The 15434-nt window shown below is 48.1% G+C and overlaps 1 protein-coding gene across 1 annotated transcript in view; it reads right to left on the bottom strand.

Annotated features, from left to right (window-relative positions):
* Positions 1-2722: 2722 nt before the first annotated feature.
* The window catches only part of Hrh1 (histamine receptor H1), an 85689-nt gene continuing 72977 nt past the window's right edge, over positions 2723-15434 (bottom strand). The window contains exon 2 of the mRNA XM_050148693.1: positions 2723-6379. Coding sequence (XP_050004650.1) covers positions 4884-6344 — 1461 coding nt within the window. The 5' untranslated portion in view covers positions 6345-6379 and the 3' untranslated portion in view covers positions 2723-4883. The remainder of the gene's footprint in view (positions 6380-15434) is intronic.

Genomic DNA, 15434 nt, shown 5'->3' with positions numbered 1-15434 from the left:
TCCCTAAAAGAGCCCAGGTGTCAGCTGATTTCCGTCCCTTCAAACCTCAGGTCTAACTGCTGCCTGGTGGCAGAGCAATGTCCTGAGCTTTCACAGCCGAGCATTGCACCCATGCAGTACATACACAGATGTAGGTTCCTTTTAAGGCCTCTCCAGAGGAGCATTAAGGTACTTTCTGTTCCTCAGATGTCAAGGATGGCTTGTATTGTTTGACTTCTGGATACACCTTAGTGGATAGATCCACTCTCCTGCGGGTGGAGGCTTTATTTTTTCTGAGGTTTTATTTTTATCCTGAATTTGGGGTATTTGTCTGTGAGTTTATGTGTGTGAGTGATGGTGCCTGCAGAAGCTACCGTCTTCGGAACCCCCTGGAGCTGGAGTTACAGGCGGTTGTGAGCAGTCTGATGTATGCTAGGAAGTCAAGTCAGACCTTCTGCCAGAGCAGCGTGTGCAAGTTCTTAACTGCAAAGCCCCCTCTCCAGATCCGGTGTGGGGTTTCTTGAGTGGCTTTTTTTTTGGGTACATTATTTCCCTTCCCCTCCCCAGCTGTCCTGCCTCCCCTCTTCTACCCCATCCTGGGCTGTGTCCTTTGTGGTCCCCAGTGTCGTTCCTTATTACCACCGTCATCCACTCTCCCTTTCCTGCTTCATGATGTCCCCATCTGTCCCCTTTAGTCCCCCTCCATTTCCCTGTGGCTCCAGGCAGTACTCCGGTGCAGCCCAGGTGGGGCTCAGACTTGAAGTTACAATCCTCCTTGCCTCTGCCTCAGGAGAACTAGGATTCCAGGCACAGCTTCAGACTTCTCTTAGTGTTTCCTTTCCCGCCCACCGAACCTCAGTCTCCTCACCTCCACTGCTTTTTCCCCTCAGCCCTGTCAGCCTTTCCCTCCTGCAGTGAGCAGCAGCTTGTTTCTCAATCAGTTCTGGGCCTGGGGAGATGGCTCTGTGGGTTAAGAACACCAGCTGTTCTTCCAGAGGTCTGAGTTCCCTTCTCAGCACTCATGTCAGGCAACTTAAAACTTATGTAACTCCAGCTCTGTGGGATCTGATGCCCTCTTCTGGCCTCCATGGGCACTGCTCAAATGAGGTGCACAGAAATCCACGCAGGCAAACACCCGTCACATATTTTTGAAAACATCAGTTATGATAACATCACAATTCTAGAAAGTCATTATTAAGGAAATTGTATCTGGCCATGGTGATGCATACTTTAATCCTAGCACTGGTGGATCTCTGTGTGTTTGAGGCCAACCTGGACTGCACTGTGTGTTTTAGGCCAGCCAGGGCTACGTAAAGGAACTCTTTACCTCATATGAATTCTTAGAAATTGCTATGGTTCAAATATGGTCTTTCCATGAGCATATGCAGGAGTTTAACACTCAAAGTTTTATGTAAAAGGAATTAAGAAGATAAAAAAGAAATCGCACTGTGGATGGAAATGCAGGCCTTTGGGAAGTGGTTAAGGTCATTGATGGGGCTTAATGACCAAATCCCGAAGACTTATCCAAGGCTAAGGAAAGACCAGACAGACAGACAGACAGACATGCATTACAAAGTGATGGAGCCTAGATGAGTCCTCAACAGAGCCTGCGCTATGTTGTTTCATACCGAACTTCCAGAACTCTAAGCCAGTATAAACCTCTGTTCCTTAAAATGGATCCTTCCACATGTATTTTGTCACAGTAGCAACCCCAAACTAACTCATAACCCTGCACATAGTTATGCAGGAGTCGGTGTTTGGGAAACTGGTAACTTTAGCAAGCTGGCCATCCAAAGAATTTGCCTGAAGTTCATCAGCCCATGGGGAGAACCCTGAAGAAATTGGAGGGTCTGCAGGATCTTATCTATAACTGACTCCTCTACATGGAGGGTTTTAATATTTAGTTATATCTAGTTTTTACTTAGGGCAAAAGCCTGGTCTCCCCTGGACTCTGTGCAAGTCACCCACCCCCAGTTCTTCCCAAATGGGCTGCGGCTGAGTCATCTCTGCACCACAACCCAGGGCTTTTGTAATTCCAAGATGGATCCATCTAGACAAGAGCAGAACTGAGAGAGCAGAGAGGAAGTGCAGCCAGAGTCGCACAGTGGACCCCATGCTTCTCAACATCTCTGTGCTTCTGCTTGCCGGGGAATGAACACAGAGGGAATCCAGTATGCTCTGAGATAGTGGAGGTGAGGCACAAAGCCTGGCTGTTGGCATATACTTGGCAGTGGTGGTGGCCGTGGGAGGTTTGCCCAGAAGTAAAAAAATGTTGGTGTCATCTATTATCTGTCTCTATCTTGGTTGAGATGGTCACTTGCTGGACCTGGCCCTTGCTAATTCAGCTAAATGAGGTGGCCACTGAGTGTCAAGGACCCCCAGTCTGTATCCCTAGCACTAGGATTGCAGAGGCATGCTGCCACATCTGGTCTTTTTTTTTTTTTTTTTTTTAAAAAAAAGATTGGTTTTCTTTTTACATGTGCATGAGCGTTTTGTCTGCATATTTGTATTTGCACTTTGTGTGCATCTGGTGCCCACAGATACCAGAAGAGGGCACTCGATACCCAGGAACTGGTATGAGCTGTCATGTGGGTGCTAGAAGCCAAGCCTGGATCCTCTCCAAGAGCAGCCAGGTTCTTAACTACTGAGCTATCTCTCCAGCCCCAACTTTACATTTTAGATTTATAGTGTGTGTGTGTGTGTGTTTGCCTTCATGGAGACATGTGTACAACATGTGTGCTTTGAGTTCCCTGGAACTAGAGTTAGAGATGCCTGTGAATCACTGCGTAGGAGGTAGGAATTGAACCTGGGTCCTCTGGATGATTAGTTAGTGCTCTTAACCACTAAGCTATCATTCCAGCCCCAATGTTTTATGTTTTTTTTTTGTTGTTGTTGTTTGAGACAGGGTTTCTTTTTAGCTTTGGAGCCTGTCCTGGAACTAGCTCTTGTAGACCAGACTGGCCTTGAACTCACAGAGATCTGCCTGCCTCTGCCTCCGAGTGCTGGGATTAAAGATGTGCGCCACCACCGCCTGGCTCTTTTGTTTTTAAGGTTCATGTGAAAGCCTCTTGCATAGAAGTCATCACATAAGTATGGGAAACCCTGAGCCCCATATCAAAGGCACCTTGTTTTTTAGGTGACAACTTGCATTTATTGATCCCTTCTTGTCCTTGCAAGACTCCAAGGTAAAGCTCTTTTCTCTGCACAGCCATATCTCTGCACCTGCTGTCTGTGCTGTTCACCTCATGAGTGAGGGCACTCGGCCACTTCAGAGAGACCCTTCTAAGTGTCCTTCCATCCCAAGGCACCTTGGGGAGGCGCTCACTCGCAGGCTTCTCTGAGCTTCTGGAAATGGAGCAGCAGCAGTAAAGTCCCCAAGATCCCCGGAGCCCGAGCATGAGGAGTATTCCAGGATGCAAGGCAAGGTGAGAGGGGAACAGTCTTGAAAATAGAAGTCATTTGGCAGGACATTTGCAAAACGAGCAGAAACCAGACAGAAGTCCTCCGTCAGGCTTTCATTTCCACTGTTCCCTCGGCCTGTGGGACTCAGAAAAGTAGGCACAGAGCAGTCATGTCATACTACTCTTCCAACTGTTCTGTTTAAAAGAAGCAAAAGTGTCTCGCTTGGACAGACCATGCAAACAGGGACACAAAAGACCAGCTTTTACAGGGGTTCCTACTTAAAACACACACTGAGGTTTAACATTACATTTTACAATATAAATCACAGCCAGACTGGTGCATAAATAAAACTGGATGCTCCTATGACTTCAAAAGATTCACTTAGCATGTGTGACTAGAAATCGTACGGTCTCAGATAGAAAGCACACTGTCCCTTCCGAGGGTCACCCTCTGTGGACACAGACGTGTCCCATTTTAGCTGCTTGGGAAACTGTCACCTCTTTGGGGGAACACCATGAGTACTTGACAGGATGCGTTTTTTTTTTTTTCCTTTTGGAGAAAACTGGTGACAAAGAGCTGGGGGCCACACAGCGTTCTCATCCTAAGGTTCTCACAGTGTCAACCCATTTCAAGAAGCCTGTTTCTCAGTTTATCACTCCGCAGGCAGGACCTGCTCATGTTTTCTGTCACATCTGGGGCTTTGCGTGAGAGCCCCCTAGTGGAGCTCCCAAGAAACAAGGCTCTCCTGCCTTTCTTTTGCTTTGCTTTTAAGATGCAATCATTCAAAAACCACTTCTCCCTCCTCCTGATTTTCGAGGGCAGTTTTTGACACTGTGTGTTGTTGTTGCTGTTTTTGCTACTGTTTTAAGAGCCAAAAGGAATCAGGAGTTGGGAACGACAGACTTGCAAGCTGTCTAATTTCCTAGCAACTCTGAGACACAGGTAAGGCAGGTTCCAGGGTGGGGCAGATAGCTCTGGAGAAAGCTACAGGAGAGGCTCAGAAGGACTGTGTTCTGAGAAGTGGTGTTGTCATGGAATAGCTGCCATGCCTCTCCAGGTGACTCCTGGGAGGGGACAGCATCTGTGTGTATGTCTCTGCAGTCACATAGCTCTTGCGTGGGAAGTCTCAGAGTCCAGGCTAACCTTCCAGAAGAACTCTAGCCACACATTCCTGCTTTGGTTACTAAGGAACTCAAGGTCAGAGAGCCAGACTTCCCATGAGCACCTGAGACTTCCACAGTTCCTGAGGATCAGGCATACTCTGCCAGGTTTCTTCTTTCAAATACTCTGCTTTCTACCCAAAGTACAATCTTTCTGCCAACCACCGCCATCTGCTCTTCTTCTGATGGTCCCTGGGAACACCTCCGTACTGCTCAGCCCAGGATCTCAGATTCTATTCCCCAACGCCCAGGGGCCTAGTGACGCCCATGCTTTCTTCCTCTGGTTCCTTCTTGGACATCAGACGCTGTCCATCCACTACGTGGCATCCTCTTGCTGAGCCCTTAGGGGCGAATGTGCAGAATTTTCTTGAATGTCTTCTTGAAGTTCTCGTTGCACAGGGGGTAGATGAGGGGGTTCAGCGTGGAGTTGATGTAGCCCAGCCAGATGGTGAACATGTGCACGGGTTCACTGCAGCAGCTTGTGCAAAAGGCAATGACCATGAAGAAGATGAAGTAGGGAATCCAGCAAAGGATGAAGGCCGCCATGATAAAACCCAACTGCTTGGCTGCCTTCCGTTCTCGGTTCAAGTGCAGCCCAGACACATACTGTCTGGAATGTGAGCGGAGTCTCTTCCAGGTGATCTTGATGTAATCTAGGCCGCTGTTAGATCCACTTCTCAGTTTGTCTCTGCCCGGCCCTGGCTCTGTGCTGGGGTCAGAGTCCGTGGTCCGTGAGAAGGACTGTCGATCCACCAAGGTCTGGTCCTCTGATGTCTCACTAATCCGCCGGCAAGCATTCAGGTTCTGCTCATCCATTTTGAGCTGGCTCAGGGCCTGGTCGTTGGTCTCTGAGCCCCTGCCACCCCCTTCAGCCATAGCCTGTGTGATGTCAAGATGAAAACAGTGGCGCGTGACTGCTTCTCTATCCTCCTCTTGACTGAAGACAGTCGCAGAGTTCATCTTCTTGGGGTCTTCGGATGTCGATTTCTGATCCAGGCCTCCACTAGGGTCTCTTGATGGCCTTTTCAGGACCCCCCAGGGAGACTCTTTCCCAGGTTTCTTGGTACCCTCCTTGATATCCTCTGACTTCGACTTGATCTCTAGGAAGGAAGGGAGGGAGCCATTGGTGAGCTGGCGGTGCTGGCAGTGTTGCCGCACGGCCTTGTAGATCCTTACGTAGAACCACAGCATGAGCAAAGTGGGGAGGTAGAAGTTGATGATGGCGGTCATGACCTTGAACCAAGTGACATTGTAGAAGTCTGTCTCACACTTGTCTTCCCGAAGCACTGAGGGTGAGGGTGTGAAGTGATGCCAGCCAAGAATGGGTATAACCCACAGGAAGGAGAGAAACCAGGCCCCCAGGATGGTGGCTGATGCGCGGGTCTTGGTGCGATACCTCAGGTACCGGAGGGGTTGCTGGACGGAGCGGTATCGATCAATACAAAGGATGAAGACACTGAAGATGGATGCTGTGCTGGCCACATAATCCATGGAGAGCCAAAAGAGGCAAAGGGGGCGGCCCAGGGACCACCTGGCCATGATGAGATAAAGGATGTTCATGGGCATGACGACTGCACCTACGATCAGGTCTGCTACCGACAGGCTGACAATGTACAGGTTGCCCACGGTGTGCAGCTTACGCTCACTGTGCACAGCATAGAGCACCAGCAGGTTGAGACCCACTGTGACCAGGGAGATGCTACTTAGAACCACCACCAGGGGCAGCAACTGAGGGCTGGCCATGGCGGTCCTGTTCCCCTCACACATCTTGTCTTCGAAGGTTGAGGTATTGAGAAGGCTCATTGGCGCAAGGGCAGCCTTCAACGATGGCGTCCACCCTAGGAGAAAAGATACGACATGAGATCAAGGTCAGCGGTCAGCCAAGAGCATCATGCTGGTCAGACTGAGAGCTGCTGGGGGTAGTGGGCATCCATCCCACCATGAGGACCCATGTGGTCACTCATGCATTCCTTCTGGCCTCATTCCATCAGTGGGTAGTTGTTGGATTCCTGGCATCATTCTGAATATCAGCGCATAAACTGGACAAGACCCTCTGATCTTGTGGATCATACATACCAGAGTTTAACCAGAACAGGGCAATCAGTACCTTGTGCAAGTCTTATTTTGACCTGAGCTTTGTCTTGTTCACCTGTGTCCTCTTTGCTGGTTGCTTGTCCTGAGACAAAACTGTGGCTAGAGCTGGGCAGTGGTAGCACACACCTTTAATGTCAGCACTTGGGAGGCAGAGGCAGTTGGACCTCTGTGAGTTCAAGACCAGCCTGGTCTACAGAGCTAGTTCCAGCATAGCTAGGGCTGTTACAAAGAGAAACCCTGTCTCATAAAAACAAAAACAAAAACAAAACAACAACAAAGCCCTGTGGCTAGAAAGAGGCAGTGGGGCTCACAAAGCATTCTCTTTCTGTGACAGATGCCAAACTATGAAAACCACCCTTTCCCTCTACCCTCTTCCCAGAAGGAAGTGAAGACGGGGTGTTTGGAGTAGTTCGGAGGTGGTCAGGAAAGTGTTAAGAAAACCTTGGAGGCTCAAGGCTTTTGGGTTCAGTTGTTATTCAGCTGCTGAAGGGACTCTGGAATCTTGGTGAACACTAAGTCCTAGTCACTAAATTCTTTCTTTTCTTAGGTCACTGACCAGGGAGAACTGACCTGGAGCTATGAGCTTTCCTGACTGGGACCCTGGGGGGATAAAGGAGGTACAGAGACATGGACTGAATATAGCATAGCCCCAAGAAGGAAGGTCCTTGCACTGTGGACATAGCTCAGGGATAGAGGGGTCATTAGCGACATCAAGGCTCTGGCTTCCGGTTCAGCACCACGAACAAGATGTTATTTATTGATTGATTGATTGATTGATTGATTGATGTCTGTTTGCATTTTGGAAGCCAGCTCTTGGTACAACATGAATGGCATGGAACTTACAGTGTAGACCAAGCTGGCCTTGAACTTGCAGTAATCCCCCTGCTTCTGCCTCCCCAAAGCTGAACTGCAGGTATGGGCCTCCATATCTGGCTTCAAAATATTAATTTGCTTGTTACTTTATAAATTACAATAAGCAAATTAATATAAATGTTCATTTGCTTACTACATACAGTTCGATGCAATTTTTTTTTTTTTTTAAAAAAAAACGGTCTTATGTAGCCTAGGCCGGCCTCAAGTCATTAGGTGGCTGAAGATGACACTGAACCCCTGACCCTTCTGCCTCCATCCCTTGAGGCTGAGATTACACACGTGTACCATGTCTGGCTGGTGCACGCTCTATTCCCCATCTCCCTTTCTCCTTCATATTTGTGGGATGTCTTTTGTGCAAAGAACAAAAGCTGCTTAACGTGCAGGGAAGCCTCACTTTCATCCTTAGCATCAAAACCAAGTAAAAACGAACCCCACAAACCAATAAATGAATATGATAGTATCAACTGTCAACTTGACAGACTCTAGACCAGTGGTTCTCAAACTGTGGGTCACGACCCCTTTGGGACGGAGCATCAGATGGCCTGCATATCAGATATTTACATTATGATTCATAACAGTAACAAAATTACAGTTATGAAATAGCAATGAAAATAACTTTATGGTTGGGGTCATGACAACATGAGGAACTTCATGAAAGGGTTGCAGCATTAGGAAGGTTGAGAACCACTGCTCTAGAAATACCTGAGAGACAGGCCTCCGAGCACACCTGAGAAAGACTATCTTCATTAGATTAATGGATGTAGGAAAGCCTAGCTCAGCAGGGGGTGGCACCTAGGGGACCCTGGGCTGTGTAAAATGGAGATAGCCATCTGAACACACATTCATTCATTGTTCTTGACTTCTTGGCTGCAGCTACAATGGGTTCAGCTGCTTCAAGCTCCCCCCCTGCTGTGATCCACGGGGGGGGGGGGCATGAGCTGAAAGCAAGAACTGTGAGCTAAAATAAACTCTGTCTTAAATTGCTCTTGTTGGGGTATTTACATCACAGAAACAGAAACAGAAACTAAAAAGACAAATAACTGTATGTTAGATGAATGAATGAATGAATGAATGAATGAGTGGCAGAAGGGTCTGACTCAGTGGCAGTACACCCACCTGGCATGCACAAGGCCCTGAGTTCCATTCCCCACACCACTGAAGCTAAGTAAGTAGGACTAGGGAGGTAGCTCAGTGGTTATGTGTGTCTGCTGCTCTTCCAGAGGACCTGAGTTCTGTTCCCAACAAGTACATTGGGTCACAACCACCTGGAACTCTAGCTCAAAGGGATCTACTCACGCCTCCCGGCCTCAGAGGACATCACACTCATGTGCACATACCACCCTCCATATATAATTTTAAAAGTAAAACCCTTAAAAGTTAATAAACAAAACGGATATGCAAGAGACAGCATGCTGTGAAGCATTTTAGCTCGGAGAGCTTTTTCATTCAGCCAGTACTTGCTGCTGCTGCCCATCCTTTACACCCTCCTGCTGATCCAACCCAAGAGGAGGAAGGCTGCTTTGCCCTGCAAAGGTGCAGGCCTGTGAATAGAAGCTGCGATTTTGGTGGGGAACCTATTGGAAGGAGGGAGCTGTTGGAGGAGGGCTCTTGGTGGGGCTGCTGGGGAGAGCTGCTGGGGAAGGCCTGCGGGGTGGAGCTGTGGGAACACATTTGCTTTTGTATCTGAATTTGCACAGAAACCCCAGTGCTCAGCTCACACAGGGAGGTCTGAGGAATGCCTGCAGTTCCCTGGAAGTAGAAAAGCCTTGGGGAACTCTGGGAGCAGGCTGGAAGCCCAGAAAAAACTGGCCACACAGGGAACACAGCAAACAGCACCGGTCTGAAAAGGCAATTCCAAAAAGGGAGGGGGAGCCTCGGGGACAGGCTTGATGGATGCTGGAGGCTTCTCAGGAAAAAGATGCCGCAGGGACCCACGGGTTCTGGGCCAGGGGCCTATGGTCACACAGAGAGGGCTGCAGAGGGCCCATAAGAGGAATTTTCTCCACTCCAAGTCCCGCTCAGGACCACCTACTTTATTGATAATCCTAATAAAATGAAAGAAAACAAAAAATAAAATGTTTTTCAATACCAGGGATCAAACATAAAGCTTCTCCCTCCCCAGGCAAGTGCCCTAGCACCAAGCCTCACAGCCCTAAATAAAAATGTCCAAATGACCAAGAATCTGATGACAAGGGATGCAGAACATCCTGACATCTGGGGATCATTCTGAGCACAGGCCTCTGGGCAGCTGCAGGGTCACAGGGTTACCATGGCTGGGAGGTATGTGTGCTTTATCCAGCCCTTACTAGCCTTGAAATAGCACATCAGTGTTCTTCTCCCTTCTTATGGATCTGCAGTTTGAACAGCAGATTCATAAGCAGCTTCTAAGAGAGGGCCAGATGCTTGTGGCCAGAAGGGAAGACATGCCAACAACAGATAGACCGCACCCAGCCTTCCAGCCCACAAAGATGACAGAGAAGGTGGGGGGCATGACCCTATCCAGCCTTTCATCTTACAAGGGACTGCCAAGAGGGTGGAGGACACACAGAGCAGAGACCCCCATCTGGCCTCATATCCACAGGGGACTAACAACGTGTAGGGGACATGGGCTTCCATCTGACCTCATGGACCACAGGGAACTAAAGAGAAAGTGGGACACACAGAGACAGGGGCCCAGGGCTCAGGGCTTATAGGGAACTGCAGAGAGGGGACATGGAGACCTTCAGCCTTATACACCGCCCTTCCCCAGCTCCCAGACTGAGCAGCCTAGAGCTCTGACAAGGCATCCTTATATCAAAAGCAGAAAAATGGCGACCCTCCTCCCCACCTCCCCTTCCTCCCTCCCTTCCTCTACTGCTAGGAGGTGGGGGAGGCACTGAGTCAGTGAGTTTGTCATGGGCTGTGCAGGATGAGGCACGGAGGGTTCAGTAAAAGGCAGCAGTGGGTCCTTCTTCCCCAATGGGCTCAGGGAGAGGGTGACATTCTTCTGGGTGACAGTGGTGGATACAGACCAAAGCCATCAGCAGGTGCATCCTCTGTAGTGATTGCAAGCACTACAATATAATCAAGTTTAAGTACCAGGAAGCAAGGCCAGGGTCAATGTTCCTTCCACATGCTGGACCACACATCAATTATATTGACCCGAGCGGCCCAAGCTCAAAGAGGCCAAGCAACTCATTTAAAGCCACAGAGCTAGAGTGTTTGCTGAGATTGCAAGTCTAAGTCTGCTCCCTTTGGGTCTCTCACCTGAGTACCACTGGCACTAGGGGGAGGGGTCACTCTATGGTGGGGGCTTCTCTGTGTCTGGTCTGTGCAAACAACCCCAGGTTCTGTGCAAGAAACACCAGTAGCAGACACCTCCCAATGTGACAATGACATGTCTGATGTCAGATGTTCCGTGGGGGACAAAGAAAATGTGACCAGAGCAGTGGCACATTTGTCTAGCCCAGGACACAACATGCATCTCGCAGTGAGACTTGCTTGTGGGTTTAAAAAGTATGTGTGTTTGTGTGTGTGTGTGCTCACGTGCAGGTGTGCGCGCAGGTACTCTCAGAAACTAGAGGACGCCCAATCTAAGAGCGCTCATGACAACACAGGAAACTCTTACGACAAAACGAAATCTTCACGATGTTGTATGCATAGGCTAGTGCCGATTCTACTCACGGAAAGGCTGGGGAGAGGGAGGACCTCTGTGCATGCACAGCTTTCTCTGGGCTGTGGAAAGCGTTATCTTTAACAGTTCCCAAGGTGTCAAGGATGAGATTTGTCTTAATAATGGGAAAAATAAAAACTCAGTAACAACATCTGTTGTTAAAAACACAATAAAATAAATTTCATTAAAAATTAATAAAGCAATGTTTTTACATGTTTTTCTCTACCAGAAATGAGAATTCAGGATTCCATTTCGGCACACTCTGAACAGCTCCCCATCCCAGCCTGCCCCCTTCATTTGCATGGGTGACACTTCTAATTGAGTAAGTCAAAGCATTAATTTCTCAGCTCCCATCCCAAGTGAAAAGCACTGCGAGCAAGGGTGAGCCAGACAGCAGAGTGTTGTCAAGTCTGGGAGGGCTTCATTTCCACAAAGCCCCAAGCTTGACGCTGCCACTTTCTGAGCACACAGAGCAGATGCCAGCAGCAGAAAACCACTTGGGCTCTGCTGCAGGACTTAGCCTCGGGGGAAGAAGTAGTTGGCTAGTGACCTTGAGTTTGGACAGAGACCCTCACAGATATCCTGAGGGTGCAGGTCTACATGCTGGTGTCTGGGCTTAGAGAAACGGCTCAGTGGCTAACAGTGTGTACAGCTCCCAAAGACCTTGGTTCAGTTTCTAGCACCCACAAGGCAGCTCAAACCATCTATAACTCCAGTTCCAGAGGATTCGACACCCTCTTCTGCCTCTGACAGCACTAGGCACACACATGGCGCACATGAAAGCTAAACAGTTATACACATAAAATTAAAATAAGTGGGGCTGGAGAGATGGCTTAAGGGTTAAGGGCACTGGCTGCTCTTCCAGAGGTCCTGAGTTCAAATCCCAGCAACCACATGGCGGCTCACAACATCTGTAATGAGATTTGGTGCCCTCTTCTGGTATGCAGGCACACATGCCGGCAGAATGCTGTATGCATATCAAATAAATCTTTTTCTTCTTCTTCTTTTTTTTTTTTTTAAAGAAGTCTTATCTTTAAAAAAGTTAAAATAAATAAATCTTAAAAGGAAACATAGCAATTCTTAGATATGGCACTAAAGGCTCAAGCCTGAAAGGAGAAATTGGTTCAGCAGACTTAAGAGTCCAGCAGAGAGCCCAGCACAGTGTGGAATGTAATCCAACACCCATAAGGCACCATGAGTTCGAGGTTAGTCCAAGCTACATAGTGAGAGCCAGGCGATCCCTGGAAACAGAAGGAGATCCTGTCTCAAACAGTCATGGGAAACTTTGTGTTCCAAAAGAAAGTGTAAGGCTGCAGAATGGGAGAGGATACTTTAGTCTGTATTTGCTCTGTATGAGATGTATCTGGAAAAGCCCACAATGCTGTGCCTGTGGTCATGTAGAAATGTATAAACGAGCAAGTGGTAGATCTGACCACTTTGGGAAAACATCCTCTACCACACTTACACGAGTGAAACAGCCTGACAAAATAAGCCTTTCTCAGACACAACAGCACCAGGAAGGAACACGTGATCACGAAGGGAACTCTTCCCGCACAACCATGAGAAGGCGAGAAATGACCTCATTTCAAAACCAGAAAAGGATCTGAACAGACATTTCACCAAAAAGACCTTAAAGATAAGAAGTGCCTTTTACAATCACACAAAAACGTTTGCAATATTGTGAGTCGCCGGGGGAAACGCAAAGCGAAACCACAGTGCCACACTACTTCATGTCTATAGTGCCGATTAGTAATTAAGAACAAGGTAAGCGCTGCACGTAGACAGGCTAGCCGCGAGGGCTGCACGCTGCACGGAGACACGCTAGCCGCGAGGGCTGCACGGAGACACGCTAGCCGCGAGGGCTGCCGGGAAAATAGGAAGAGGCAACTCAGGTTCCTGAGATGGCTAAATATGGTCGCCTTCAGAGCTGAAGTCACATGCCTAGACATTATTCCCACCCCAGAACCAAGACCATGTGCACAGGAAACAAGCAGGCAAGTGCTCACCATATTACCCCACAAGGGTCCAGAGAAATCCAAGACCACCAGCTGGTGACTGTATCCTAATGACACAGTCTATTGTTAAAAAGGTCACTGAATATCTATCAGTGAGAGAGAACAAAGCGGATAGGCCGAGCATGGTGGCGCGTGCCTTTAATCCCAACACTTGGATGGCAAAAGCAGACAGATCTGTTTGTGAGTTTAAGAACAGTCTGATCTACACAGAGTTCAAGAGATCTTGTCTCAAAAAAGAAACAAAAAACACAACAACAACAGCAAAAATCCCAGCACTCGGGAGGCAGAGGTAGGTGGATCTCTGTGAGTTCAAGGCCAGCCTGGTCTACAAGAGCTAGTTCTAGAACAGGCTCCAGAGCTACAGAGAAACTCTGTCTCGAAAAATCAAAATAAAACAAATGAACAACAACAAGAAGACACAGTGAAACCCAAAGGTGGTGATTATCCAGAACCAGTCAAACAGAGAGAAAGAAACAGACAAAGAGGCAACAGAGGATAGAAAGAGAGAGAGAGATCATGAGCACTCTGAGTGGTTCAGGAACAGGCGGGATCTTTGGGGAATGACGGGATGTGCTGTACCGACTGTTAATGAGGAACTGTACATTTAGTAATTACATTTTTATTTTTAGATTAATTTTAATTTTATGTGCACAACTGTTTTGCCTGCATGTATATATGTGCAGTGTGTATATGCCTGGTGCCTGGAAAGGTCAGAAGAGCACATCAGACCCCACAGAAGTGGATTTAAGGATGCCATGTGGGGGCTGGGTCTTCTGCAAGAGCAGCCAGCACTCACTCTTAACCACTGAGTCATCTATTCTCGTATTTAAATTGTACACCTCACTTTGTGAATGAGTGAATTTTAAGGTACATTTAATACACTATAAAATAAAGTTGAAAAAAATTTTTAAATTCCTCTGAAGTAGGAGGATTACAAGTTCAAGGACAACTAAGGCTATATAATAATGCCCTATCTTAAAAATTAAAACCAAACCCAGAGAAATATATTAACATGTCAGTGCTTAAGAAAAAGGGTGCAGGGCTAGGTGCAGGGGCATGCACCTGAAACCACAATCCTCAGGAGGCACAGGCTGCCTGGGCCTCTGGATCTGTGCATCTGTTAAAATCATCTTCTATCAGTGTGGGAAACAGGATGGATTCCAAGATTCTTAGGGCCATAAATTTATTTATCTACTCAAAAAAATTTAAATTTGCATCTCATGTGTGTGAGTGCCTATAAGTATATGTACCGTATGTGTGCCTGGCCTGGGAAGGTCAGAAGGGGCTATCAGATCCCCGGAGCTACAGATGGCTATGAGCCACCATATGGGTGGCTGGATCCTCTGGGTAAAAGGATGAACCCAAAACTGGGAGAATGAATGTCAGCTGGCATCCACACCCATGCTGGCTCCCACTTCTGCATGCTCTTGGTTCTGAGCCAAACCTGGTGGCGTTGAGGACCCCAAGTGTGGGTGACAACCTGTTGGGCCCATGTTATTTGACTAAGGGAGACAGACATGAAGGAATGAGGACCTGGATCCTCTGAAAGAGCAAGACAGTGCTCTTAACTGCTGCGCCATCTCTCCGTGTCATTTTAAACAACAGCAAGCTCGTTCATTAACAGAATGGCAGCTTCAGCCAGGACCAAGCCTTTTTCATGGGTAGTGGTTAGCTCACATGAGCACATGCCTGGCACATGTGAGGCTCTCAAACAGATTAAGCCCCTGTACATACACATACATGTGCATGCACAACCCCTCATTAATCTCAGCTTCCTGGTAAGGGGACACAAGGAGATGTCACAGCTAACCTCTGAGTTACTCATCAGAACTTCCCCAGTCTTCCCATGTCACAGTGGTACCCGGGTTTAGGAGATGGCAATTGTCTGACTGTCTGGCCCACCCCCACAGTGACAGCTGAAGGCAGGGAAGGGAGCTGAGGGATAGACGGCCCCCAAAAGGAATGCATGGAAAGCTTGATTCAGCTATTTCTTCCCTCTGGTTTTGGGGATCAGTAATGGAAAGGCATATCAATCCACCATATGCTGGGAAAGGTCCCATTCTCTCACCCTCATTCTGCTAACGGTTCTCTCCTAAGTCAAAGATGTAGAAACTGAGGCTGATAGAGCTTGACACCAACATGAAGAGACCCAAGGTGGGGAGACACTGAACTTGGGTGTGACGCAGTGACAGAGTGCTTGCCAAGTATCGGGGGCCTTGGGTTAAAGCCTTAGGCTTCATCAACCCAAAAGTCCAGCAG

This window comes from Alexandromys fortis, unplaced genomic scaffold, assembly GCF_014885135.2.
Source record: "Alexandromys fortis isolate MF-2015 unplaced genomic scaffold, M_Fortis_MF-2015_v1.1 scaffold_59, whole genome shotgun sequence".
NCBI lineage: Eukaryota > Metazoa > Chordata > Mammalia > Rodentia > Cricetidae > Alexandromys > Alexandromys fortis.
The sequence above is the reverse complement of the archived record's forward strand: the minus strand, read 5'-3'. Positions and strand labels throughout refer to the sequence as shown.